Below are 25,910 nucleotides of genomic sequence, written 5' to 3'. Positions count from 1 at the left end.
TAATCCTCGTTGCCCTGCTCGGCTGCATCACCCCTACCTACATCGAACCGCACGCCGTATTCCCCCAATCTACTTCGACGCAACGCGCATTGCCTTCCGGTTTGTCCGGCTCCTCCACAGGCGGCTGAAGCCCGCAAACGACCTCGATCATGTCTGTTTCCGCGAAGATGGCGGCAGCCTCAGGCAAAGGAGGACTGTTCAGTCGGAGCAGCAACTCGGGCGATGTACCGACAATGCGTGGATTGGTATCTTTCATTGCAGACCTGCGCAACGCCCGAGCCAGAGAGTTGGAGGAGAAGCGGATCAACAAGGAGCTGGCGAATATACGGTGGGTGCACCATGTCGGACAGGATGGCACGGCAACTGCTGACGCGACATGGCAGACAAAAGTTCAGGGACGGCGGCCTGAACGGCTACCAGAAGAAGAAATATGTTTGCAAACTCCTGTACATCTACATATTGGGCTGGAACGTCGACTTTGGACATCTCGAAGCAGTGAACCTCATCTCGGCCACAAAGTACTCGGAGAAGCAGATTGGATACCTCGCAGTCACACTATTCCTCCACGAGCAGCACGAGCTGATACACCTGGTTGTCAACAGTATCAGGAAGGACCTTATGGACCACAACGAACTTAACAACTGCTTGGCCCTACACGCTATCGCAAACGTGGGAGGCAAGGAGCTGGGTGAAGCGCTGAGCTCCGAAGTCCACCGACTTCTGATATCCCCAGCATCGAAGGCTTTTGTCAAGAAGAAGGCTGCTCTGACCCTTCTCCGCCTATACCGCAAGTACCCAGGCATTGTGCAATACGAATGGGCAGAGCGCATGATCTCCCTCATGGACGATCCCGACATGGGCGTGGCGCTCTCTGTTACCTCCTTGATTACCGCCTTGGTGCAGGATAACGCCGAACAATACAAGGGAAGCTACGTGAAAGCTGCGAACAGGCTCAAGCGGATAGTTGTGGACAATGAATGCGCGGAAGGATACTACTACTACAAGGTTCCGTGCCCATGGATTTTGGTCAAACTGCTCAAACTGCTTCAGTACTACCCGCCTCCCGAGGATTCGCACATCCGGAAACTTGTCCGGGAAGCATTGCAAAAGATCATGGACTCTGCGCTCGAGATGCCTAAGAACGTTCAGCAGAACAACGCCCAAAACGCCGTTTTGTTTGAAGCAATCAACCTGGTCATCCACTTGGACACTGAGCAGGACCTGATGGTTCAGATATCTCAGCGCTTGGGCAAATTCATCGCGTCTCGCGAAACCAACGTACGTTACTTAGGCTTAGAAGCCATGACGCATCTGGCGGCCCGTGGAGAAACGCTCGACCCTATCAAGAAACACCAGGCTATCATCATTGGTTCACTGAGAGACAGGGACATCAGTGTTCGGAGACAAGGCTTGGACCTGCTTTACAGCATGTGTGACCAGACAAACGCCCAAGCTATCGTCGGCGAGCTTCTGCGCTACCTTCAGTCTGCCGACTATGCGATAAGAGAAGAGATGGTTCTCAAGATTGCCATTCTGACAGAAAAATACGCAACAGACGTCCAGTGGTACGTCGACATCACATTGCGCTTGATTGCAATGGCCGGCGATCACGTTAGCGACGAGGTATGGCAGCGAGTCATTCAGATCGTGACCAACAACGAGGAGCTTCAGGTGTATGCAGCCCAAACCATCCTAGCATATGTCAAGGCAGACTGCCACGAAACATTAGTAAAGATTGGAGGTTATCTGCTTGGCGAGTTTGGTCACTTGATTGCCGACAGTAAGGGGTGCAGTCCGATTGAGCAATTCATGGCCATGAGCGCAAAGATGCGTGGTTGCTCATCCAGCACACGGGCGATTCTGTTGTCATGCTACGTCAAATTCGTGAACCTGTTCCCTGAGATTAAGCCTCAGCTCCTACAGGCTTTCCGTGCCTACACACACTCGCTCGACTCGGAGCTCCAACAAAGAGCATGCGAGTATCTTACACTTGCCACAATGCCTACGGACGATCTATTACGGACTGTATGCGACGAAATGCCGCCATACCCAGAAAGAACATCTGCGCTGCTTTCAAGATTACATCAAAAGCACTCGACAACCAGCGATAAGCGGACCTGGGTGGTTGGCGGCAAAGATGCCAACCAAGGAGAAATTGGGCTTGCGCGGCAGAACTCAACAGCTGGCTTCAAGCGAAGCCAAACAATGCCAGTACAAGGAGAGCACAAAGCACCTACAGCCAACGGTGCAAATGGCGGTGCCTCCCTGTCGAGTGATCTTGCTGGTCTGGATCTGAACGCGGACACAAATAAGGTGCTGAGTACACCAAATTTTGCCAGCGCTGCTCACTTGAGTCCAGATTGGGATATTGGTTACAACCGTCTGCTGTTGCGTCCCGAAGGCGTACTCTACGAGGACCAGCAGATACAAATCGGACTACGGACAGAATACCGTGGCCAGTTGGGCTGCTTGATCTTCTACTTCACGAACAGGTCATCCTTCCCTATGAACTCCTTTACTACAACACTCGACAACAGATCGTCGGAAAATCTGAAGACAGATGTCAAGGGCCTGCCGGATACGGTGATACCGCCTGGAGGCCAGTCACAGCAGACCATCATGTTTGATTGCAAGAATGTCTTTACGGATCCCCCCACCATTCGGATTTCTTACCTTGCGGGTGCTATGCAAGGTGTCACGCTGCAGCTACCAGTCTTGCTGCACAAGTACATGGAGGGTGCAGAACTCGGCTCGGAAGCCTTCTTCAAGCGATGGAAGCAGATTGGCGGTGCCCCGCGTGAAGCGCAGAGCATCTTTGGCTTGGTCAACAAGAGTAGAACCATGGATCTCGCATTTGTCAAGAAGGTGGTTGCGGGATTCAAGTGGGGTGTTGTTGAGGGTGTTGATCCGAATGGGAAGAACATCGTGGGTGCGACAGTGCTGCATACGAGCGAGGGTGGCAAGTTTGGGTGTTTGCTGAGGCTGGAACCCAACTTCGATACTCAGGTATTTTGGATCACCACACACGAGGACGAACGATTGACTAACTTCAAACAGATGTTCCGCATTACCATTCGTGCAACAGATGAAGCTGTCCCACCTGTTTTAATCAAGGCCATGGAAGAGCGACTCTCGCAAGGTATTGAAGGCATGATCTAGGCCAGATTGTTATTCTTACCGCACTCTTCTTCGTGTACCCAAGTTCCTGCGGGAGGATTGTAGATTGGTGATACAGTAATGTTTGTTGGGAAGCATAAGCATGGATGCTCTGGTCAAAATTTGAGCTTCAGCATACGGGACGAAGTTGGAGCGGAGTTGGCATCTTCACAGGAATGGAGCAAGCATCATGTCATCTATTACTTACTCACTTGTTTCCCATGATGCTCGATTGCAAGAGCCGAACTTACGGCTGTATGGACCAACGTTGAAGTACAAGGGTGGCCTCCGTACATCCGTGAAAGGGCGGGGTTTCTCCGTTGCGACTCTTCTTCGTGAGTTTCAGCTGCGACTTCCACCCAGTCACCATAGGCAACACCTCTACGTTGGACCAACCGATGCAGCAGCCACAAGACGATGCTTTCGTAAAGCCTGACCCTTGGTACGAGACCGAGGTCAGTTTTCACATCGTCCCTTGTATAACCGAAAACCAGACTACATGCTTCTCATAAAGCGCGACAACATCCTTCTCACAAAGCGTGACAACACCGCCTTGTATTCAAAGTTCAACTCACCATCTACGAGCCCATCCATCTACTACAAAAGAGAACATCAGACACGACTTCTCCAACCACAGCCATGCTGGTCTCCACTACCCCCACCACCTCCCCACCCCCCAGGCCCCTCTACTTCTGGCGCCCGCACCAAGAAGGCACAGGCTACCTAAGCCAATGGCACCCCTCAGCCTTCACCGTCTCGGGCGCCACGTACGCGACGTGCGAGATGTGGATGATGGTGCAAAAAGCGCGTCTCTTCAGCGACGAAAGCGCCGCTGCGCAGATGCTGGAAACGACCGATCCCAAGGTGCATAAAGCGCTGGGGAGGGAGGTCAGAGGGTTTGAAGGGAGACTGTGGGATCGCCGTGAGTTGGACTGCTGCTTCTCCCGAGCGTGCTAGTATGCATATATTTGCGTGTAGTGCTGACTGTTGGCAAGGGAAGTTCGATATCGTGGTGCAGGGCAACTTGCATAAATTCACTGTCTCGGAGGATGCGGAGAGGTTGAGGGAGTGGCTGTTGGCGACTGGGGAGAGGGAGTTGGTGGAGGCGAGCCCGATGGATAGGATTTGGGGGATTGGATTTGCGGAGAGAGATGCAGCTGCCAACCGGCATCGATGGGGCCAGAATTTGTTGGGGAAGGCGTTGATGGAGGTCAGGGCGAAGCTGAGGAAGGAGGAAGGCGAAGGGGGAGAGAAAGAGACTGAAAGCGCTTGAGCGCATTACGAGTCATAAGATAGATTTAGATAGTAGGTGGGTGAGCGACAGGTAAAGAGGCATGTATCCATTACTAGAAGTATCGTTTACGAGGGTATCAAGGGTCAGTATCTAGACTAGATCACATCACACAGCAACCCTTCAGTCCGCACTTGAGCTGGACAGGCTGCATAGGCGCAACGTGCATGTCGACGTGACCCCAGTGCCACTGCATAAGATATGGCAAGTCTTCAGCGCACTTCTCAGGCCCAACCTCTTCCAGCGCTGAATCAGGTCGGCGGGCATGAGCTCGCGGAGGTTGTCACGGCGCAAGTTACGTCTTACCTGGTGCTTGGTGCGCGCGCCTGGTGTTGCTATTCCAGTAGTCGTGCATGTGCATAGACAATTGCGCCCTGCTCGCTGCCGAGATCAGGTCTAGATCGTACGTGCGGTGCTTGCCAAGGCTGCGCTCAGAGAGCATAGCGAAGCGTTGTTCGGTGAAGAAGGCAGCGAATGCATGTCGCCAGTCGAAATCTATCTCCCGTACGTCGCAGTCAATTGCCAATCCACTAGCTCGGTGTCGTTGACTGCCTTGCGGATTTTGAGGTAGTAGGGCGGTCGGTAGCCACAGCCAATGCTGGTGATCTGGCGAAAGACGGGAGAATGCCATGGGCACATACAGGTGGGCGAAGGCAGGCTGTCGGCGTCGATGTCGTCGAGCACGTTATAGATGGCTTCGAGGTGGTCGAAGATGATTAGCCCGACGTCAAGCGGGAGTGAGGCCGCCGCCATGCTCTTGCTGTCAAGCGCTTCGACGACGGCGCATCATCGTGCCACCCACATGCGGTCTGACATGTTGCGACTTGGACGAGGAGGGACGCCAATCCTTGCATGCCCGTTGCTGCACGTCATCTGAGCCAATCAGGCGTGTGGAGTACATAGTGTGGAGACCGAGCGGGCGAGAATCTCCGCGTCGACTCCTCAATTCTGCGCCGCGGCTCGTGACCTGGAGACATCGGTCAAGTCTCTGCTGGAGCCCTCTGAGTACGTTTTTACGCGTAGCAAACACCGCAGTCGCGCCGTTATACGTCAAAATGTCGACCATGATCACCTTCGCGGCGAACAACGAGTTCTTCCGGAAGCGCAAGCGTGTGTGAACACTGTCAGTGCGCCACATGAGACATGCAGCTAACGTGCGCCCAGGTGTCCATCGTGCCTGTGAATCCTGCAAGAAGCGCAGAGTGAGTGCTAGAGAGCCTTGGGACGCGACTCAGCTAGCTAACAAACCCCATAGAAGAGATGCAGCCATACATTCGCAGAGGAAGAGAACGGCAGCGGCCCTTATGAAGGCGGAAACTCTACCCAAAGCGGTGACCGGGACGCTGGCAATCCAGCCTTGGACCCTCATGCCTATGCGCAAGGTGGACACCATCACCCTCACGATCCCAGGTTTCCCCGTGGGGACGCCGCCAGAGGTCCTGGCAATGTTCATCCCCACTCCACTATGCCGCCGCCTCACAGTCCGGCCGAGAGCGCACGCTCTCCCCAGACCCCACCCAACTTTCTGGGTTATCTAAACCCAGAGGCTGTCTTGCGAGAGCAAGTCCATTCGAAACGAGGCGATCCTGCACAGTCACCGAGTATAGCTCCTATCGGCCAGTGGATTGAGGAGAGAGACCAGAGACCAGCAACCACTCAGCCGGGATCTGCACCAGTCCACATCAGTGAAACAGGTCCGCCAAACACATCCGAGGTGAAGATCTCTAGAGCTCTCCAGCAGTACTTAGATGCAGTGGGTGTCGACATTCTACCACCGCGCAAAAGCCAAGATGTCCTTCTTGACATCTACTTCGCCTATGTTCACCCACTGCTACCGCTCGTGGATAAGGACCTCTTCTACGAGCAATACTCCCAAGGCCGAGAACCTCGTATACTGATGCAAGCAATATGCGTAGTAGCGTCCAAGCACGCCAATGCCGCGAAGCTCTTGTGCCTAGGTGACGACCCTCAGCCACTTAATCCCAGAGAATTCTCCCAGAGGTTATATCAGGCTGTCATTGTTGGCATCGAGGCAAAGCTCGAGAAGAACCGGGTCGTGCTTATTCAGGTGCTAGCTCTCATCTCACTCCACTGCGAAGGACCAGACGGCGCAGAGCAAGCATCGATGCACCTAGCCCAAGCTATCCACCACGCACATACATTTGGCTTGCAGTTTGGGCATCAATGGAGGAACCAAAGCTCAGAGTCGCAGGGAAATCTGGAAGATGTTTTCTGGTGCCTATGGAGTCTTGACAAGATGAACGCGTGCATGAATGGCAGGCCACTACTCATGCACGATCGAGACAACAGCTTAAGGCAGCTACCCACAGATCCCGAAAAGAGATCAAGTCCATTTGGTATTTGGCTACAGATATCGGAGATGCTGGACAAGGTCATTGACTACTACAGACCAGGCAGTCGCTCCGCAGACGAGACAGGCTGGGAAGACGACTTCCTTGGGTTTGAGGAGATGGTGGGCGACGGCGAGGACAAACTTGACGGTCCTATCATGAGTAAGCCACCATACTCTCAACGTGCACGTGTCCCTTGCTAACGGGGATAGGCCTTCTATCCCTCTTCCACCACACTATGTGCATGGCCTCGCACAAGTCTCTCTCCATTAACGCCCCCGTCAAGTCTACACCATCATATGTACGCCAAAGTCTGTCAGCGACACGTGTCATCCATCTTCTCAATGCCGAGCCTCCGGAGCTTCTACCCCCTCTCCCCCTCGTGCCATATGCGCTATCAGTAGCCCTCAGCGTTGTCTACAGGCACTTCCGGTCACGGCGACTGAAGGTCCACATTAACCGTGCCTCCGAGGAACTGAAGCAGTGTGTACACCTACTCGACCGGCTACGGAACGCGTGGTGGTCTGCAGGCACAATGGCGGACATTGGCCGCGCAGTTCTCAGCAACGCAGCCGGACAGCGAACAAACGCCGTCAACACGCCAGCACCCACTGCTCCCGAGCTCCGCGCAAACGAACCCAAGACTGAGCCCCCAACCCCACAGCCTTCGCACACCGGACCGCACATGCCAGTCTCTAATAACCATTGGCCGCCGCAAGGCCTTGATAATTCGATAGATCCTCGGCTCCAGCCACAGCAGCCCTCTCCAATGCCGAATCTGCTCAACCCCATGCCAGCGCTCACGCCAGGGCAGCATCCTACGAGTAGTGAACGTGCGGACCGGGCACCAATACCTGCTGCATTTGGCTTTGCTGAGCAGTCACCTGATTGGCTAAACTTCGATGCTGCGTTTGAGAATTTCGAGGGGCTTTTGGGTAGTTCGGGCGCTGATCTAAGTAACGAGCTGTTTAGACCTTTGAACTACGAGACGCTGGAGGGCTTCTTGGATCCTGCTGCGCAATGAGGCAGGTTGATCCCAACTGACATTGTTGCCCTGTTTTTCTTGACGGTCTGCAGTTCGTTGTAGTCCACGTGTAATACTTTGATAATGAAACGATTGCGGTCTCTGTACTGCTATGGCAGTCTGCGGCTCAGAGGCAGGTGCGAGGGTGCTGCTGACGTATTGTTTCTTTCGTTGCTACCTCCACTGTCCCATTAGCGCAATCTCAGCTCAGCCAGTTCATATCTTGATAACAACAGTGCCACTGCAACGATGCTGCACACGCATTTTGGAGCTCAGCCTCAAGCGCTTCAAAGGCTTAATACACAGCCTGACATGGACCATATCCTTCGGGTCCTCATAAAGAGAGTTCTAGAGCAATGACGCGCTCCTACTTGGTCGTGGGCATCGCTAGCAGGTAAAGTCCGTTGGATCTCCGAAATAAACAACCTCTATTGTGCCTTGTGCATGGTTGTCAGTGCCCGGACGGCGCCAAAGGGAGACGACCCTACCGGCCAGCTATCATCAGGTGCGCTTGTTTTGCGAGGGAACTGCCTGTCCGGCAGAATCGCACTGTTCGCAGTCGACTTCGACTTCCAGCTCAACAGCGTACGCAACGAACGGGTCGATTTTGCCTGGGACAGCGTGATATCAGAAGGGCGCCACCGCGCAGTGTTGGGCGCGCGTATAAAGGCGTTGCAGCTGTGCGAGACCAGCGAGACTCGCCCTCCGGTTTTGGCTTGTTCTGTCAGCCATCGATGCAGAATCGACCTGCCAACGTATCGGCAAGTAGCTATTGTCTAATTGGGATGATTGTTCATCGTCGCTATACGAAGAAGCTCTTTGTCGAGTAACCACTTTCAAACCTACCACGACCTGCGCCACTAGCCTTACACCACAATAACATTAACAATCTACACCACGACCTAGAATAGATAGCGCTTAAAAACACTGCAAGTCAGTCGATCCAAAAATCCTACTGGTGTTGTTGTGTCATAGTTTAGTATTACTGAGTAAAGGTGTCCCTGCGCAGGAGACGACAAGAAAAACCACGAGCTTCTTCGCAGCGATTGCAGAGACATCAGGCCATCACTGTACTCGAGCTAGAGAGACTGCAGCGCGCGCAATGCGATTGGAGTGAGCTTTCGACATGGTGTGGTGTATTACTGTCATCTACAAGGAACTGCTCGTAAGCTATTGTAAGCGCTGTTGCAGCTACACGGTACACGAGAAACATCAACAAACACGAGAGTATCTCATCGTGTCTCGAGATGAGCCCTGGGTTACAAGCCCGTTGACAGACCCATTCACTTTCTCACCAGGCTCTGCCTAGACCTTCAACTTGAACCCACGAGCAGGCTGGCCGTTTAGGCGGAGGAATCTGCACTCACCGTTGTGTCGAGCTGTACGGCAGACCCAGTTTCCCTGATCGAGTGTACTTTCTTGGACTTGACCAGATAGTTCTTCTTCGGCTTGACAGAAGAGCCCGATGAGCCGTAGGTTCTGAAGCCAGCAAGTAAGAGCAACCGCGCGTCTGGATACTTTTGCAAAGCCACATCCCAGTCTTCTAGAGCGCCTTTGGCGCGTTCGTTGCCTGTGAAGTGTTGGGCCAGTACGTCGAGGAGAAACAGGCGCAGTGGGGACCCTGTCGCCGTCCTTGCGCATACATGAGTGACCGTCTCGATCGTCAGAGGCTTCAGGCTGTCCGGAGCATTATACTGTAGGTACAGATGATTCATAGCAACGTTCTGGAACCCCGCTGCCTCGAGTTTATCTCCAAGGATCCATGCCTCGATATCATGCCCACATTCGGAAGCGAACACACCATTTGGTGCATTATACGAACCCCAATACATCCACTCGAGAAACATTGCGAACACTGCTGGCTGGTATCCGGGCAGCTCGATGGGTTTTTTACTGTATGCGTCTGTCATGTTGCGGGTTGCGACTTTGAAGAAGAGCGAGGAGTGAGATGGAAGAGCTCTTGGAAGGCCCCACTTTTTGCTTCTACCGGTAGGTCCTGCAAGCTGGGTTGTGTCACACGCACTTTGACGACTGGACCCTCGAGACTGAAGCTTGTCAACCGTGATAGAAGCCTGATGATTCCACAACTTACAGCGCAAGGAGTATTCTCTGATGAGCGGCTGGAGGCCCACCAGCATCGTTGGCAGAGTCTTGAGCTGTCTTCGTGTTGCTTGCTGGCTGCGAGTGTTCCAGCAACTACATTGGCGTTCTGAGCCACAATCAGTCTTATGTTCGCAGTGAGAAGGTGGCTATAAATGTATTCGAGATGAGAGAACAAACAGCGTTGGGAGTGGAATCTTGCGAGCTTGTATTGGGAATACTGACGGTCTTTGAGAGTGTAGGATGGGTAATATCTGCCTTTGCAACGGAAGTCTTTAGCTGCCGACCCAGATCCAAAGGCCGTTTTGATGATATAACAGGTGACGGGAAGACCGCCTGCGGTGCCACAAGCCCAGTAGAGCCGGTCACCGAGCCCATGAGCGGATTTGTCAAGGCAGCGAACTGCTGCTGCGCCTCGCAAAAGTCGTTCATGGAGAATTTCCAACTATGACTGTGTCAGTGAGAGGAGCTCCCCCTGGGAATCACGTGGTACCTCATCTTGCGGTGCGGGCTGCTGGTGGGCTGCTGGTGGGCTACAACACGTCGAGTCTTGTTGTAGAGGTGAGGTAGCAGATCCGGATTCAGACAAGGGAATCCAAGAGAGCACGCAGCAGCTAGCTCAGTAAACACGTGCGACGCATGAGAGACGGGACGTGAGAGTGAGGTGAGAGTGAGGTGAAGCCGGTAGGAGCGACTTGAGCCAGCAAATTGTGAGACTTGGCGACCAGACAAACATAAAGATACCCACACCATCTTGCAGTCGTCACGCCATGTGATTTGCCCGAAACTAGCTTTTGTCTTCCGCCACATCCTCCTTCACAATAGCGTCTTTCTTCTGCGGCCTCTCTCCAAAGATATCGCTCCCCACCCTGACCTCGTCACTCCCCATCTTAATTGCGCCCTCGAAATCTGCACTCATACCCATACTGAGTTGGAGCTTACTCTTGTCCCAGCCCAGTTCCTCTGCAACCTTATCTCTTGTATCTCTCAAGCACACGAAATCCTCGTTCTCATTCTCCGGCGTCGTCTCCTTGCTCCTCGCAATAGCGCCAATCGTCATCAGCCCAAACAGCTCGAGATGCGGGCACTTTTCAATCACATGGCGACACAGGGTTACGGTATCCGCCGGCTCGACGCCGGATTTGGCTTCCTCGCCGCTGGTGTTGACCTGCACCATGACACGCAGCTTCTCAGCATCCTGGTCCTTTTCGAGCAGTGCGCGACGTCCCTTTTCCAGCTCGTTGGCCTTCTTCTCGCTGTCTACGCTGCTGACGCACCAGAGGTTTGGAATTTGCTCTGCGAGCTGCTTGCATTTGTTCGATTGGAGGCCGCCGATCATGTGCCATCGTATTGAGCGGGGAAGGAGTTTGGATTTTTCGAGAAGTTCTTGGACATAGTTTTCGCCGAAATGTGTCTGGAGAGGGTTGGGCGGCTGGTGAAGGGCGAGGATGTCGTTTGCTGGCTTCAGTTTAGAGACGGCAATGAGGCGGACCTGTGGCTGGTAAGCCTCCAAGTTATAATCAGAATCACGGCTATGACTACATTCTGTCCGCTCTTGCTTGCGGCATTGATGCGCGATGTTATGCTCGCGATACGCTCGGTAAGCTGCTTTGCGCGTTGAGGGTTTACGTGCATATCTTCGGCCATGGTGAGTGTTCGAGTTGAAGCAGTCGCGTGACGCGGGACGTGCTGTGCATAGCGACGTCAGATTGCGCTTGTCAGCCCTGCAGGTGGGGCGTCTTCTGTGACGCGTTGAAGTGAGATACATCCATCTGTGTGTGCAAGGAAGGCAATTTTGGATATTGTGACTATGGATACGAGAATTGAGTTTGGTGTGTTTGTGGTATTGCTGTGCAGGAACCTGGATGTGTTGGGTGTATATCTGTATCTGGCATCAAACAGAACACTGTTCATAAAGGCTTTCAGGACGAGGTTCAGGGCGGAGACCCAAAGGACTCGTGCGTGTACGTGTGACAGCGACGAGTGTTCTACAGAGGCCGTGTGAGGATCTCTACGCAGTGTCGGGCTGTCTCGTACGCTCCAGAGTTCACTGCGATCATGGCTTCCATCCTATCTTGAAGGCAGTGGTCATTGCGCGATCGAAAATGGCGCAATCATCGTCTTTCTCAGCACGTGTTTGTGCCCAAAGGCCTCAGTCTCAGTTACTCTGCGGTCTCTGGAGCCAACGGCGAGGCTGGAGGGAGCCTCGACAAACTCGGAAAGTAGAGTGGTCACAAGGAGCCGGCAGCTGCACAGCATCTCCGGTCGATGGCAGGCCAGTGATGGTGAGCTCGCGTGTCCACTGTCTCGTGCCGAACCAAGAATCGAAGGCCGCCAGGAGCTGTCTCCGAGTTCGAGGCCGTGCGTGCGTAATTTGAGGTGAGTCTGTTCCTGGTTTCCTGGTGTCGTGTGGCGGGTTATCTCTGGCCAAGGCAGGACAAGCTCACAAGCGCCTCCATTCCACCTAGTGGCTGGCTGCAGCTCGCGTCGTTTGTCTCGAGCCTTGGACCTGGGACCTTGGACCTTCACGATTCAGGGCGCGCCACAAGACAAGTGTGTGCTGATTTGGCATGTGAGTTCGCGCGCAACGTTCGCTTTCCCCACACCTGGTTGAGTCGGCCCGCCCTACCTCGCGTTTCCGGCCTCCCAGCCTTGGAAGTCTCCGTGTAGAGCCAAGTGAACGTCATCCCGCCGCCGTCCCCTCAACACAGGCAGGCTACACAGGCTGGCAAGCTGCCACTACGGCGTCCGTCTGTCTGCTGCGTGAGCGATCTGTAGCCTGCGACTGCCCGGACCAGGAGTCCTCACACCCTCCTGCCTCTTGCTTGAGTCAAGTGAGGCAAGAGCGATAGTCGACCAACCCCCGTCGGGCCGCATATCACTCATGTCCTTGTGACGCCTGCCATCTCCCATCAGCGTCACCACCACTGTCACCACTGCCACCACCGCTACCACTGCCACCACCGCTACCACGACCACCACTACCTTGCGCCCCGCCCCACTCGCTAATTGCACCGCAAACAACGGCATCACCCCAGCTCGCACAAACATTGGCACACACACGGCAATCCACCGCTTGGGCATCACCGGCCCACCGTATAATTACCCCGGCGACTACGCTTGACCCGCCTTGCTACTCTGCACCCATCCTCACACACTCCACCATGGGCAACAGCCAGGGGAAAGAGTCTCAGCCGCCCTCGAGAGGCCATGTGCGCCGCTCGAGTGCCCAGGCCATCGCCACTTCGCCCACAGCTGCCCCGTCCGGGCCCAGCGGATCGGTGCCTGAGAGAGCAGCGAGTGGTGTAGGCCTGTACAGCGCGAGGAGCGGCAGGGGAAGCAGGCACGACCTGTCCTTCCTGGGCATAGGGGGAGGAGCCACCAACCCCGAGCGCGATCCCGCACTGGAGCCGCGGCGCGAGACAAAGGCTGAGCGCGAAGCCCGCAAGCTGGAGAAGGAGCGAGTGCTGAGGGCTCAGGAGCGCGAGCGGAGCATCAAAGAGGAGGGCGTTGACGGAGCTTTCCTCGTCACCCTCGGAACATACACCGGACCCGAGGATTTCAGTAAACCGACCGTGCGCCAGTTGCAGGTACGCATCAGCTTCCACCTCCTCCTTGTACAAGCTAACACGTGCTAGATCGAGCGGCGCCTGGCTCCCTTTTGGAAAGGCCTCGATGACCACTCCGACACATGGACCGAACACCAGCTCGTCGCTGTAGCGAACGGCCTGCCCCTACCCGCTCCAGACGAGATCCCACCGGAAGAGCCGCCCCGACGGGTCAACCACCTCAGCCCGCAGTGGAATCCCCGCTCCTCCGACCCCAACATCAACAGCCTCACAGTCCCCATGGGATCTCGCTCCATGTCCCAGAACTCGGACCGGTCTGGCACCCTCTCGCCTTCACATCCCGCCTTCTCTCTGCCCTCGCCAACTTCCCCGATTGCCCAGAATACCCAAAACACGACGGCCTCATCTCCCTTTTTCCGTGGCCGGGCCAAGACCCTGGCCTCTCTTGCTACCGGTTCGCGCAACGCCTCGCAGACTGACATGGCTCCCCAGGAAATGCAGCTTCCCAAGGACCCATACGTCAACGGACAGCGAATAGAGGTCTTCCTCTACAAGAACGCAGCCGAGTGTCCCATCTGCTTCCTTTACTATCCACCCTATTTAAACAGCACCAGGTGCTGTGACCAGCCCATTTGCTCCGAGTGCTTTGTGCAAATCAAGCGACCGGACCCTCATCCTCCTGAGCATCATGGAGAAGAGCCCGCTCCATCCGCTGAACCGCAAGAAGAGATACAGCTGGTATCAGAGCCTGCCGCATGTCCGTTCTGCGTGCAGCCAGAGTTTGGTGTTACTTATGAGCCTCCGCCATTCAGACGAGGCCTGATCTTTGCACACCAGAGCCAGAACTTGCACAGCGCCACTTCTGCCATGTCATCTACCACTTCAGTCAATTCATCAGGTGTTACGTCCCCCGGAGGCAGGAGAAGGGCCACTTCGCTCGCGGTAAATGACAAGACTGTCATCACAACGGATATGGTGCGACCTGACTGGGCGAGGAAGCTGGCAGACGCAAAGTCGCATGCTTTGCGAAGGGCTGCTGCCGCGACAGCTTTACACAATGCTGCTTATATGATGGGCAACACTCAACAACAGGAAGGTCGCGGATTCAGCCTGGGCAGACGTCGACGGACCATGTTTACTACCGATAGCGCTGGCAGCAGCGGACAAGGCACCCCTCGCAGGGAAGGCGAAGGACCATCCGGACGCGGAGAGAGCTCTGGCGATCTCTTCTCTGGGAGGCTCAGCTCACGAAGAGGTGGAGGTAACAGACTCGACGACCTCGAAGAGCTGATGATGATGGAGGCTATCCGCCTAAGTTTGGCGGCCGAAGATGACCGCAAGAGGAAAGACGACAAAGATGCTGCCAAAGAAGCCAAGAAGGAAGGAAAGAAGAAGGCGAAGGAGAACAAAAAGGCTGCGAAAGCACAACGAAACATCGGGAGCGGGTTCCATCCCATCAGTGTGGATGGTCTAGACGACTCTGCAGGCAGCTCGTCTGCGGCAGATAAGGGCAAGGCAGTGGACAGGTCAGGCGGCTCTGTTGGCTTCAACCCCATGAGCGAGCCTACTTCGACTGCCAATGCGGCCCCCTCGAAAGACGACGCACAAAGACACCTCGAGGATAGCCGTGCGCATATTCACGCAGGAAGCTCGAGTAATCTGGCCCCCTCTGATGCTCTTCAGGGAGATTCGCCATCACATCGCTCTGTCCTTCGAAACTTGTCGAATGACTCCTCTTCCGTCTCCTCATACTCTGAGTCTGTCCAAGACGCGGCGCGTGATGGAAGCCAAACCAACCTTGCGGCTGGCTCTTTTTATGAGCCAAGTCCCAGTGCTTCGGGGCTCAATCTGAGTCGCGACGAGACGCCGCCTGGGCCTTTATCTGGCACAGAACCCATGTTCAACTTCAGTGCTCTCCAGGAAACCCTCAGTCACGGAGACGACAAAGCTGAGAACGGTACTCAGTATATTGAGGATGTTCATGAGGCACAACCCAACACTGCGCAAGACCCATCAAACGTTGACGGTGCAGGCTCATCTGCGATCCCGGATCCTCAGCCTTCAGAGCCTCTGGCTGAAAGCACTATGACGCTAAAGGCATCTGAGTATTCAAGTGCTTCCAAGACCGACGTTGATGACGAGATCGGGCCCGCACTACCAGTGCAGCCTGTGTGCGACAACCACTCGTACGATCAAAAACACATTGGGGAAGTGGATATGCTAGACAACCGCCAAGGCCACCAAGCCACCCAGTAAAGCGTTCCTGAACATTTCCTGTATTTATTGTCAAGCATTTCGGACCGGCGTTAACGGGGCTGCAGGCAAGCGGTCGGGATACTCATCGGCGGCCTTTTTGCCATCTTCGGTATGGCTATTGCCGTGCTCGCTATTGTCATTCTTGAGCTTGCGCTTTTCATTTCAGCCATCTACCTTCTTTTTTCGGGGTTGCTCCTGCTGAAGGGTATGGCCCCAACAGTCAGACGAATCAGTGTGTCCTGGTCGGATGGGATGAAGGCTTGTATGTGGAGAAGTTGTCCACGATGAGACGTGTAGATGAATGGGCGACATGTATGAAACACTCTGATAGTGTCTATGGAGAATCTAGCATGACCGCAGCGATCGGCAGTTATAAACGCATCACAATCTCATCATCAAAGGACGCCTTGTTGTGAGTACCTTAACATATTCATTGCGACAACACGTGCAGTCAAAACAGGCTCTTCGTATCCATATCCCCAACCCGAGATCATCAGCGAGTTGGTTTGGCGGGTATGCACCTGGCTGGCCTCGGAGTCAACATGCAACCATTCGACCACTTCGCAACCTAGATCCTCCAAATCCACCTCGCACCACCTGTTCTCTGGGTGTCTCGAACATACGCATGCGCGTCCTATTCATCGCCTGACGTGGACTCTGATGCCGCGCAAGCATACTTTGTCGAATCGTCGAGCCTCGCTCGAACCACTGACTCTTAATTGCCGGATTCTGACAATCTATCCCCCAAGAACGCTTATTCTGACACGTCTCGCCGGCCTGTATTTCAGCAGACCAAGCTGACGGTCCGGCAGGCGCACTCAAGCAAAGCCCAAGCTTCTCGACCTGCTCCCGTCCAGGTCCAGGTCCAGGTCCAGGTCCAGGTCCAGGTCCAGGGACTGCGGAACTGCGGAACCCAAGCCAGACTCGCCATCAAAGCCTGCATGCCATGCCGTGCCGTGGACTCAGCCTATGCAGCCGCATGCTCGCTCAGCCATGGACTGTTCTTTCTTCTGATTCCATGTAGGCGCACGCTGCGCTCAGAACAACATCCTGCTCCTGAAGTCCTTGTACAGCAGCACAGCAGCGGGCTGCTGCTTGGCAAATACCTGGCTCACAATGTGCGTCGAGGTGCGCAGCAGCATGGTCGGACGGCCCGGGCTGAGTAGGTCGAGTAGTGTCAGCGCCCAGCAGGTGAATTGGATGAAGAGGAGGATGGCGATGCAGATGCGGAATGCGTCGGTTTTGGCCATGGTGGATGGATGGATGGATGGATGGGGTGCTATGTATCTATCCGTCGACAACAGTGAAAGCGTTGCCTTGTGCCAGTAAAAAGCAAGGGAGAGGTGAAGAAGGGTTTGGATCGTCGAGGCGGACACGGGGAAACGGGGAGCTATGGGGAGGGCTGTAGCACCGCATGAAGCAGAACGCCTCTCTTAATATGTTCACACACAACAATCTACCTGAGAAGGACAGGAGAGAGAAATTCCCCACCCATTCGCCCTCTGCCTTGTCTCAGATTGGCAATTCGAATAGCCGCTCCCTCCCGCTGTCATGCAGTCACCAAAGACATACCCCCCACCACCACCCACCCAACACATACAGAAAGCGGTCACCGATTCCCAGCACCACGCAGCTGCTAGCGATTCAGAATCACGTTAGAATCGTCGCGTGGACGCGAGAGCTGCAGCTGTGCGCGCGGGAGCTGCGTCGGGGTGGAGCAGCGCACTGCAGGGTGCAGCGGTGTGCAGTGTGTGTTGTTCTGGGATCCGGCTGTCTTCCGCGCGGGACTGGGGGGGAGCTGGCGCTAGGCTGGCTGCAGGGATTAGTGGCGGCGAGGCTGGGGGAGCAAGAAAGAACGTCTGGGTGGGAGGTGAAGGCTTTGCGACGCCTTTGCTGCAGATGCGTGGGCGCTGGCGTGCTAGGTGTTGCGATGTGATGCAAGGACGGAGGTTGAGGTGGGTGGCGCGGATTCTTGCTGCTTTGGTCGCGCGCTGATGGAGATGTGGATTAAGCTTGTTCCTCGTCGGTAAGCGATGCTGGTCTACGACTCTACACGCTGCAGAGTCATTGAGACATGGTTTTCTTCTGACTGCGTATTATTGTCATCGGCCTAATGGAAGGTTTGGACTCGCGAGGAAATGAACAGCCGTTGAGAGCTTGACGCTGGGGTGCTCACTCTTGCTAGCCCACGTTATGGCACTGGCTTGCGTGGGGAGACGTCACATTCGTGCCAACGCTGGGCTCACAAACTGTCGAGACGATCTTCAGTAATCAGCCCTAATGATCGTGCCAAGCGTCAACATCTCTGGACCAAACGGAAAGCTCTGAAGAAGGTTGGTTCCAACGCTCAGATCCTGTGCTGTGGTAGCAGGCATATATGGTGTAAGTGGGTCGTGCAGTGGCTGGTGAGTAAGCCCTATGTATTAGAACTTTTACAGTTCTGTACAGGGCGGATAGTAGTGACGGTCACCGATTATGGCTGCTTTCGTTGGTTCGGATTGGTGGTAGGAGTTCTTGCATCTTCGGTTCATTTCTACAGATGCTGTTACCTACCTACACTAATTCTGCGAGCTACCATGGTAGACTACGGCGAATTGTATGAGGAGGTCGCCAGCGAAATAGAGCTCTGATTTGCGCGTCATGAAAAGGACTCGTATGAGGATCGAGGCGGAGCCGAGGAGAATGAGCGTGGCATGCTTCAGGCAAGTGTCGTGGGACATGAACATTAAATTGATATTCCTCTGCGTGAACATGAAGTCAACTACGCAGCATCGAACACTTCGAAGCCCAAACCTCGGTTTGCCCACCAACATTTGCGACTAGCGTGCCATTTGTCGTTGCGTCCGAAAACACCACAGAAAATATAGTCTTGGACGTAAACTCGACACTGTCCCTCTGGTTGATTGTAAAAGTGATGAATACCAAATGCAGCCACTCCTGCTTGAACGAATCCAATCCCTGCGAGACAGAGACGGGCATACCTATTACAACGGCTCAGTATTGCATCGAAGTCATTTCATCGTTGTGGGCATAGGGAACATGCCCTTCAATCTCTTCCGCAAGACTCGACGAACCATGTTGTCTATCTCGATGCCACATTGCTATCCATATCAGACGCACAACACAACAGCACAAACTCGTACTATAACAGCGTGGAGATGGAGGATGTGAGAAAGTGGTCGGTCAAATACGATTTGATCGTTTAGCAGGGAGGCAAGTCGATAAGCTAACGGAGCAAGTGCATGCAGCAGATGTGAAGACTGGGGCGAGTGACGGTGGCCGGTCATCCTGAGGGTCCAGGTGGTGGTCCAAGCTGACTGAACTGGGTGTTGGTATTACAAGTGGGGATGATTTGACGACTGGGTTTGGTGCATTGTTGCTGGATTGGCGTTTTGTAGGAGTAGGTAAGTATTCTCTTGTACAACGTAGATGGCAATTGATCGTACCCAGGTTGGCCAAGCTACTGATTCATGGCGAGGATCGTGAGGTTCAGCATCGAACGTTCATGCTTGCTTCCGTGTCACATTGATTGGACTATATAAAGAAAGACGACTTCACTTTCGCGGCCACGCCTGCAAACTGTTGGACGATGGCGATAGCGACAATGGCACCTTGGCTGCGTGTGCTGTGACGTTCGCATCGTGGCCTCCCGAGGTCCAATGCCCTCGGAGTGGAAATGTGTGGAGAGGCAGTGGGTATAGCGTCGCAAAGGGGCCCTGGCAATCATGTCGGCTAAATTTGTGTCTGGCGAGTAAGAGCAGGACGGAAGAGGAAATGACGTTTGCGCATTCTTTACATAGTAGACACCTTTCTCACGGTCAAGCGTATCCGCGTCCTTGGTACAAGCTATCCATAGTGTTATCGTCGTCATTGAGACGACTGCACTTGCGATTGAGAAGTTTTGACGGTACGGCTGGCTGTGCCTGCCAAAAATAGCAACGTTTAAAAACCGCGATTGCCCCTTTGGGTTGGCGACGCATTACGCACGCCACGCCTTCTTCTGCCGGGGCGACATCCGGGAGCACTACGCGGCGCCATCAGAGACTCGAACGCCGCAGCATCAGAGACTTGAACGCCCCAGCAAACGGCGACCGAAATTGCACTGCATGAGCCGAGGGTATAGCCGGCCCTGCTAAATCCTCAAGCATGGCTCCATTTGCGGCACTTTTGTGGCGGCGAGTCGTGTGCCACATTGTGTGCCACACTGGGTGCCACACTGTGAAGCCTTGTGGTCAGTTCGTCGCCTCATACCATGTCGAAGCGTCGAGGCTTCAGACAAGCTCGTCAGCTGCGGAGCGCCTGTTGGTGCAATCGATCACAGATGTCGTTCTGCGATACGTCAGCAGGTGGATGCATCCTCCCGCATTGCAACACGCTCATCATTGTGGAGCAGAAGCTCCACTGCCCAAGAGCGTGTCCCAACATGAAGTCCAACAGCAAAAGCTTATCGATACGGGCAGTTGGGGCGCGAGTCCAGATCGGATCAACTCAGGGATCGTCATCCACTCACGATGCTTCGCATTCCAGTGGGCCGCCGCGTCGCCGCTCACGTCTGAAGGAGAGAAGTCTGGTAGACAACGGCGCTGTTTTGCTGATGGTTGGTGCTCCACGCGCAGCCCGTTTGTTGGACTTGCACAGAAGCGGCTCTTGGATCAGCGATGGAGGCGTTCCCCTTTGAGTTTGACAACGCAGGCCGGGATCACCATGATTCGCTTGACCGGCAACAAGCGTGTTTTGAAGCTGCAGGGGAAGCAAGCCACACGCCAGGGTCCGGGGACTGCGACGCGGTGCTTTTGAAAGCACTTGTCCTCCTGATGAAATTCTCTGCTTCACTCATCTTCTCGCGTGCTCACCTCGCGTCTGTTTCCGAATCCATCGTGTGTCTGGAGAGCTGGACCCTCGTTTCTCTGTTTCCTTGTTTCCTTGTTTCCTTGGGGGCACTGGAAACCGTCGGCGGGCCTTCGCTTCAACCTTCAACCTCCGCCCGCCGTTGTCGTCATAGGTCGTTTCCACTGTACCACGCACATTGAGCATCGTGCTCGACGCACATTCCTCCGCAGCTCCCTTTTTCTTCTTTTTCGATTTCAGCTGCTAGGGGACGTTTCACTCGCTTCACCTACACTCGCTCCCCGCGGTGAAGGCAACGCCTGCCACGACCACCCATTGACTTTTCCCTTATGACTGCCCATTCGCAACGGTCACCTTCGCAGAGGTCGTTCCGTCTTTCGAATCACGGCTTCCAGCCACTCAACGCCATTGGCGACAGCGAAAACATGGCCGGCCGAGGCAACGATATCCCATTACAGACGGTGGTTAGTCACACACCGTCGCCCACATCAGACGAGAAGCAGTCGGAAAAGAGCGGCATACTCAATGGCCTCTCCACCAAGGGACGCAGGCAGCTTGTCAAAGTCGATTCCAGGACAGGCGCGCCGCTGCCACCTCGCGAAGTCGCCGAACAGGAAAAGACGGCTTTAAACCGCATGGGTCGCATATACACCAAGATCCTCAACTACAGCATCGTCACGCGCTACATGATCTATGTCGCGCCTGTAGCCCTCTTGCTTGCCATTCCCATCATCTTGTCACAGACCGGAACCATCACTGGCTCCATTGGTGGCACAGACCAGAGGCGGTTCTGGATTTGGATTGAAATCAGTACGTTCACGCTGCCATGTCCACGGCCCGCACCTGCTTACAAATGTTCCAGTCTGGCTCAGTTTCTGGGTCATGAAGATTGTCGCTCACTTCCTGCCCAAAGTTTTCGAGTTCCTCATTGGTGTAGTCAGTCCTGGAGTCAAGAAATATGCTCTTCTCCTGCGCGCTGTCGAGAAGCCGCTTTCCTTTGTTCTCTGGATGATTGTTAACCAAGCTACTTTCCCTGGCCTTGTTGTTCGTACAGAGAAGAACGTAAAAGAGGGTATCACACCGACATGGATCGGTAAGATGCAGTCGGTGTTACTTGCGCTGCTGGTCTGCACTGTCATCATCCTCGCTGAGCGCGTCTTAATCCAGTTGATCAGCATTAGCTACCACCGCAAGCAGTTTGATCAGAAGATTCAGGACTCGAAGCGCAGCATCTACCTGCTGGGTATTCTGTATGACGCATCTCGCGCGCTGTTCCCAGCCTACTGCAACGAATTCGCCGAGGAAGATTACACCATTCACGAAACCCTCCTTGATCTTTTGCCGGGCAGCAAGAAGAGCACCTCCAAGAAAGGCCGCTCTGGTACCCGTACACCCATGCGTCTCGTACAGGAAGTTGGTCGCGACGTTGGCCGAATTGGAGACAAGGTCACTTCAGTATTCGGTACCATCGCCTCCGAGATCACTGGTAAGAAGGTCTTCGATGTCAACTCCGCCCACTCCATCGTTCTCACTGCTCTGGAGAGGAACCGATCTGCCGAGGCTCTCGCTAAACGCATCTGGATGTCTTTCGTTGTCGAGGGCAAGAACGAACTGTACCAGGAAGATTTGGTCGAAGTAATGGGTCCTGGACGTGCCGAAGAGGCTGAGGAATGTTTCGCATCGCTTGACCGTGATGGTAACGGCGACATCAGTTTGGACGAGATGATCCTCACCGTCACGGAGATTGGAAGACAGCGCAAGTCCATCAACACCAGCATGCACGACGTCGATGCGGCCATCAACGCGCTTGACGGCCTGTTGTTCACCATGGTCTTCATCGTCTGCATCTTCGTCTTTGTCGCGTTCCTCAGCCCTAGCTTCGTCGGCACCCTGACTACTTCTGCCACAGCTCTCCTCTCGCTATCGTTTGTCTTCGCCACGACCGCTCAGGAGATTCTTGGTTCTTGCATCTTCTTGTTCGCCAAGCACCCCTACGATATCGGCGACCGCGTTGACATCACCTCGGAGCAGCTTACCGTCGAGCACATTGCCCTGCTTTACACGGTTTTCAAGCGTGTTGCCAACGGCAAGACTGTCCAGATTCCCAACATCGTTTTGAACACGCTTTGGGTGGAGAACATCACACGAAGCAAGGCCATGCGCGAACAGGTCTCTGTGTTCTGCGCTTTCGACACTCCGTTCGAGGACATCAACCTCCTCAAGCTCGAAATGCAATCCTTCCTTCGTGATCCTGCCAACAGCCGTGATTTCCACCCTGATACCGATATCGAGGTCATCAGCATTGCTGAGATGAACAAGCTTGAGCTGAGGGTCGAGATTCGCCACAAGAGCAACTGGTCAAACGAGTCTCTTCGTGCATCCAGACGATCCAAGTTCATGTGCGCTTTGGTGGTTGCCCTGCGCAAGGTTCCAATCAATAGTCCAGCTGGCGGAGATGCCGCCTTGGGCTCGGCTGACAAGCCTACATGGTCTGTCAGTGTCCCACCAGCTGAGGCCCGGGAGGCGTACGAGGCGTACAAGATGAACGCCGACAAGGGCCGTATGGTACCTCTGAACAAGCCCGATGACCCCAACGACAAGGGCAAGTCCACGAGCAACGACTATCTCGGCGTCGGAGTGCAGAGCGAGGAGTTTGCCATCACTTCCTTGACCAACCGCAAACCGGGAGTTGACACTGTCCGCGACGACACCTGGAACGCTCGTGACGATGTTAGCACCCTCGGACGCCCTAGCACCGACGCTCGACCTGATCTGGATGAGGTCAAGAGCTTGCTACACAAGGCCAGCACGGCTGGAAAGCGCAAAGGAGGTACTACTCTGTCGCCATACGCTACTCGCCCCTCGACAGACTTCAATCGACCACCCCCACTTCCCCTGTCAGTGAACCCACAGGCATCCAACTACAGCAACCAGTATGCGTCGCCACCCCAGCCCCTTCAACCCACGACATCTGTGCACCGCAGCACAGCGCCAGGATCGCCCAACTCTATCTCGACAGGGCAAGTTGAGGAGTACCAGTTCCAGACCATGATACCACCGCCGCGATCCAACAGCCGGCCACGTGTGGTCATGACAACGGAAGAGCGCGAGCGGGAGCAGGAGGACGAGAGCAGGTCGCCTTACGGAGCGTCTGGTCCCAGTGGCTCCAACAACCCGTACAGATCGCAGAGCCCACCTGTCGAGCGCTTCCAATACAAGAGGGAGTGAAGCGGAGTGCATACGTACTCTTAGGTCTACCAGCAGATGACGCAATAAGGAACGAATCTCCTTTTTCTTCTGCATCCTATCGCGCCGGCAGAGATCCAAGGCGCAGGGCGGCTGCCCGGCATTTTCGTCTTGTAATGTATTTGGTCTTTCGACATGTGTATTTTCAAGCATCAGCGTGCGCTGTCTATTATTGGCGCTTAGGGTCCTCCTTTTTCTTTTTTTTTATCCGGTCGAAAATGGTGCGCTCGGATATTCATTCGAGACTGCGCATGGGAAGGGGAAGGATTGAAAAAATTGCAAATTTACACGCTATGCTTAACTTGCGCTGTGCTGTGATGAAGGAGATGTTGTGCAGTGAGTGCAGTGATGAACAAGGATGCGCCGAGCTGTGAGAGTCAACTAAACGCCATGCAGCCTCTTACGCGTCCTGCTCGATGGTGACCTGATGAAGCTAAATGAATCTACAACTTCCCCTTACTCTTCGCCATCTCCTCAGCCAGCACCAAGCCCACGGGCCCGCCCCTGCTTCCATCGCCAGGCCACTGATCCTCCGGCAGCGGGCCAGCAGGCCACTCCCACCTGCCGACAAAGTCCTTGGGGGTGCGGCCCAGCACACACTCCAAGATGCTGTCGCCGATGACGGGGAGGAATTTGAAGCCGTGGCCCGAGCCGCCTGTGGCGACGAACAGACCGGTGTACTTGGGGTGGTACGAGATGAGGAAGTCGCCGTCGCGCGTGTCTGTGTACCAGCAGATCTTGCTCTTTGTGAAAGGGCGCGAGGGCACGGCGAGCGAGGGGTGGATGGCGGCGAGGAAGTTTCGGAGATCGCGCTGGCCTTCTTCCGGGACGGCTTGGTTGGGGTCGTCGACGGCTGTCCAGGGCAGAGACGTTGTGATTGTCTCGTTGGGGTCTTCGGACTCTGGGTGTGGGATTGTGGTGGGGTTGACATAGCCGTGACCGTGGCGGGCTACTTTGAGGAGCTTGTTCGAGGGCGGGATCATGAAGAGGCCGTGCGAGAGGTTGAGAATCGTGGGCTGCGAGCCGAGACGTGCCTGTTCTTCCGAAGAAATGGGCATGTAGCAGATGACCTGGCCAGTTGCTTTGCAGATGCCGCGCAGGTCAATGAGCGAAGCTGTCCAGGCGCCCGCAGCCAGGATGGTCAGGTCTGCCGTGAGCTCGGTGGAGTCGTAAAGGCGGACGCCGGAGACAGTGTTTGTCTTGTGGTCGATCAAAAGCTTCTTGACGCCGCCGACGACAAACTTGACGCGGTTCAGCTTCTCGACTCTCTCGCGCAGCCAGATCATGGCGCCCTCGGCGTTGGCCCAGCCTGAACTCCAATTCACGTATCCTGTGCTGCCGTTGCCCCACGCATCGTTTCCTTCGAGACCTGCCGCCTTGCCGATTTCTGCAGGCGAGTCGAGAACTTGGATTCTGTCGGTTCCAATTTTGCGGACGTTGGCGAGCGACGCTTGCACATAGTTCTGCTCCTTGCCCCAGGCCGTCAGTGCGAGACCGGTCTCGTGGTACTCCTCGGGCGCAAAGTCGGTGCGCCAGCGGTCCTGGGCAATGTTTGCGAGGCGGTTGTACGGTGGGGACGCATAGTCGGGACGGATGATGCGTGAGGTATCAATCTAGAAGTGATGTGGTTAGCGTGGAAGTCGAAGATGTTGCTTCCTTCTTGGGACGCAGACACAGGCCGCCTAACGGCACAGAGCCGACTTACGCTGGAACCGTCGGGCGTCGGGAACGTCTGGCGATCTACGACGGTGATTGAGGTGTAGGTGAATTCCGGATTTCTGCAGAGCGCCCAAGCTGTGGAAAGACCAAAAGCACCGCTTCCGACGATGATGACGGACTTGGGTATCTTTGGGGACGACGAAGAAGAAGACGTGGAAGCAGACATTGCGCGGTAAGAAATCAAAGCACACAGCGACAGTGACAGTGACAGCGGCAGCAGTGGAAGAGAGCAACTGATTGCATTGGCGCGAGTTCTACATGGCCGGATCTCCAAATTTCAAGCGTGGGCCAACTCAGACTCCGATGTCGTCGTCGGTTCAGCGCGGTTGACGGGTCCCGTCTCGTGATGT

The 25,910-nt window shown here is 54.9% G+C and overlaps 11 protein-coding genes across 11 annotated transcripts, besides 8 other annotated features; 6 read left to right on the top strand and 5 right to left on the bottom strand.

Annotated features, from left to right (window-relative positions):
- Positions 1-167: 167 nt before the first annotated feature.
- EKO05_0004968 (uncharacterized protein) lies at positions 168-3,159 on the top strand (the record flags this gene model as incomplete). The annotated part of the gene is made up of 3 exons (XM_038939579.2): positions 168-328; positions 384-3,006; positions 3,058-3,159. 3 exons carry the CDS (start codon positions 168-170, stop codon positions 3,157-3,159), a joined length of 2,886 nt encoding a protein of 961 aa, XP_038799510.2.
- Positions 3,160-3,795: 636 nt separating this feature from the next.
- On the top strand, positions 3,796-4,429 carry EKO05_0004967 (uncharacterized protein; the record flags this gene model as incomplete). Its single annotated transcript, XM_038939333.1, has 2 exons — positions 3,796-4,078; positions 4,152-4,429. 2 exons carry the CDS (start codon positions 3,796-3,798, stop codon positions 4,427-4,429), a joined length of 561 nt encoding a protein of 186 aa, XP_038799509.1.
- Positions 4,350-4,405: a tandem repeat.
- Positions 4,430-4,942: 513 nt separating the features above from the next.
- EKO05_0004966 (uncharacterized protein) lies at positions 4,943-5,200 on the bottom strand (the record flags this gene model as incomplete). The annotated part of the gene is made up of 1 exon (XM_038945703.1): positions 4,943-5,200. The coding sequence occupies one exon, from the start codon at positions 5,198-5,200 to the stop codon at positions 4,943-4,945; it is 258 nt and encodes an 85-aa protein (XP_038799508.1).
- Positions 5,201-5,502: 302 nt separating this feature from the next.
- On the top strand, positions 5,503-7,822 carry EKO05_0004965 (uncharacterized protein; the record flags this gene model as incomplete). Its single annotated transcript, XM_038939539.1, has 4 exons — positions 5,503-5,557; positions 5,612-5,649; positions 5,703-6,960; positions 7,011-7,822. 4 exons carry the CDS (start codon positions 5,503-5,505, stop codon positions 7,820-7,822), a joined length of 2,163 nt encoding a protein of 720 aa, XP_038799507.1.
- A 1,343-nt stretch (positions 7,823-9,165) lies between these two features.
- On the bottom strand, positions 9,166-10,420 carry EKO05_0004964 (uncharacterized protein; the record flags this gene model as incomplete). Its single annotated transcript, XM_059636498.1, has 4 exons — positions 9,166-9,867; positions 9,915-10,031; positions 10,148-10,367; positions 10,416-10,420. 4 exons carry the CDS (start codon positions 10,418-10,420, stop codon positions 9,166-9,168), a joined length of 1,044 nt encoding a protein of 347 aa, XP_059492481.1.
- Positions 10,421-10,572: 152 nt separating this feature from the next.
- Positions 10,573-10,601: a tandem repeat.
- A 108-nt stretch (positions 10,602-10,709) lies between these two features.
- Positions 10,710-11,569, bottom strand: EKO05_0004963 (uncharacterized protein; the record flags this gene model as incomplete). Its single annotated transcript, XM_038939409.1, has 2 exons — positions 10,710-11,414; positions 11,465-11,569. The coding sequence occupies 2 exons, from the start codon at positions 11,567-11,569 to the stop codon at positions 10,710-10,712; spliced, it is 810 nt and encodes a 269-aa protein (XP_038799505.1).
- Positions 11,570-12,843: 1,274 nt separating this feature from the next.
- Positions 12,844-12,905: a tandem repeat.
- A 181-nt stretch (positions 12,906-13,086) lies between these two features.
- Positions 13,087-15,747, top strand: EKO05_0004962 (SNF1-interacting protein; the record flags this gene model as incomplete). Its single annotated transcript, XM_038939376.1, has 2 exons — positions 13,087-13,512; positions 13,561-15,747. The coding sequence occupies 2 exons, from the start codon at positions 13,087-13,089 to the stop codon at positions 15,745-15,747; spliced, it is 2,613 nt and encodes an 870-aa protein (XP_038799504.1).
- Positions 14,857-14,905: a tandem repeat.
- Positions 15,748-16,598: 851 nt separating the features above from the next.
- Positions 16,599-16,641: a tandem repeat.
- A 143-nt stretch (positions 16,642-16,784) lies between these two features.
- Positions 16,785-16,997, bottom strand: EKO05_0004961 (uncharacterized protein; the record flags this gene model as incomplete). The annotated part of the gene is made up of 1 exon (XM_038945702.1): positions 16,785-16,997. One exon carries the CDS (start codon positions 16,995-16,997, stop codon positions 16,785-16,787), a length of 213 nt encoding a protein of 70 aa, XP_038799503.1.
- Positions 16,996-17,022: a tandem repeat.
- A 1,650-nt stretch (positions 17,023-18,672) lies between these two features.
- EKO05_0004960 (uncharacterized protein) lies at positions 18,673-18,918 on the top strand (the record flags this gene model as incomplete). The annotated part of the gene is made up of 1 exon (XM_059636497.1): positions 18,673-18,918. One exon carries the CDS (start codon positions 18,673-18,675, stop codon positions 18,916-18,918), a length of 246 nt encoding a protein of 81 aa, XP_059492480.1.
- Positions 18,919-20,924: 2,006 nt separating this feature from the next.
- EKO05_0004959 (uncharacterized protein) lies at positions 20,925-23,823 on the top strand (the record flags this gene model as incomplete). The annotated part of the gene is made up of 2 exons (XM_038939492.1): positions 20,925-21,405; positions 21,458-23,823. The coding sequence occupies 2 exons, from the start codon at positions 20,925-20,927 to the stop codon at positions 23,821-23,823; spliced, it is 2,847 nt and encodes a 948-aa protein (XP_038799502.1).
- Positions 23,437-23,486: a tandem repeat.
- Positions 23,824-24,284: 461 nt separating the features above from the next.
- EKO05_0004958 (uncharacterized protein) lies at positions 24,285-25,726 on the bottom strand (the record flags this gene model as incomplete). Its single annotated transcript, XM_038939339.1, has 2 exons — positions 24,285-25,454; positions 25,547-25,726. The coding sequence occupies 2 exons, from the start codon at positions 25,724-25,726 to the stop codon at positions 24,285-24,287; spliced, it is 1,350 nt and encodes a 449-aa protein (XP_038799501.1).
- A 176-nt stretch (positions 25,727-25,902) lies between these two features.
- Positions 25,903-25,910: part of a tandem repeat that runs on past the window's edge.

This window comes from Ascochyta rabiei, chromosome 7 (genome assembly GCF_004011695.2).
Source record: "Ascochyta rabiei chromosome 7, complete sequence".
Classification (NCBI taxonomy): domain Eukaryota; kingdom Fungi; phylum Ascomycota; class Dothideomycetes; order Pleosporales; family Didymellaceae; genus Ascochyta; species Ascochyta rabiei.
Note: the sequence above shows the minus strand (reverse complement) of the source record. Positions and strands in the feature narration are given on the sequence as shown.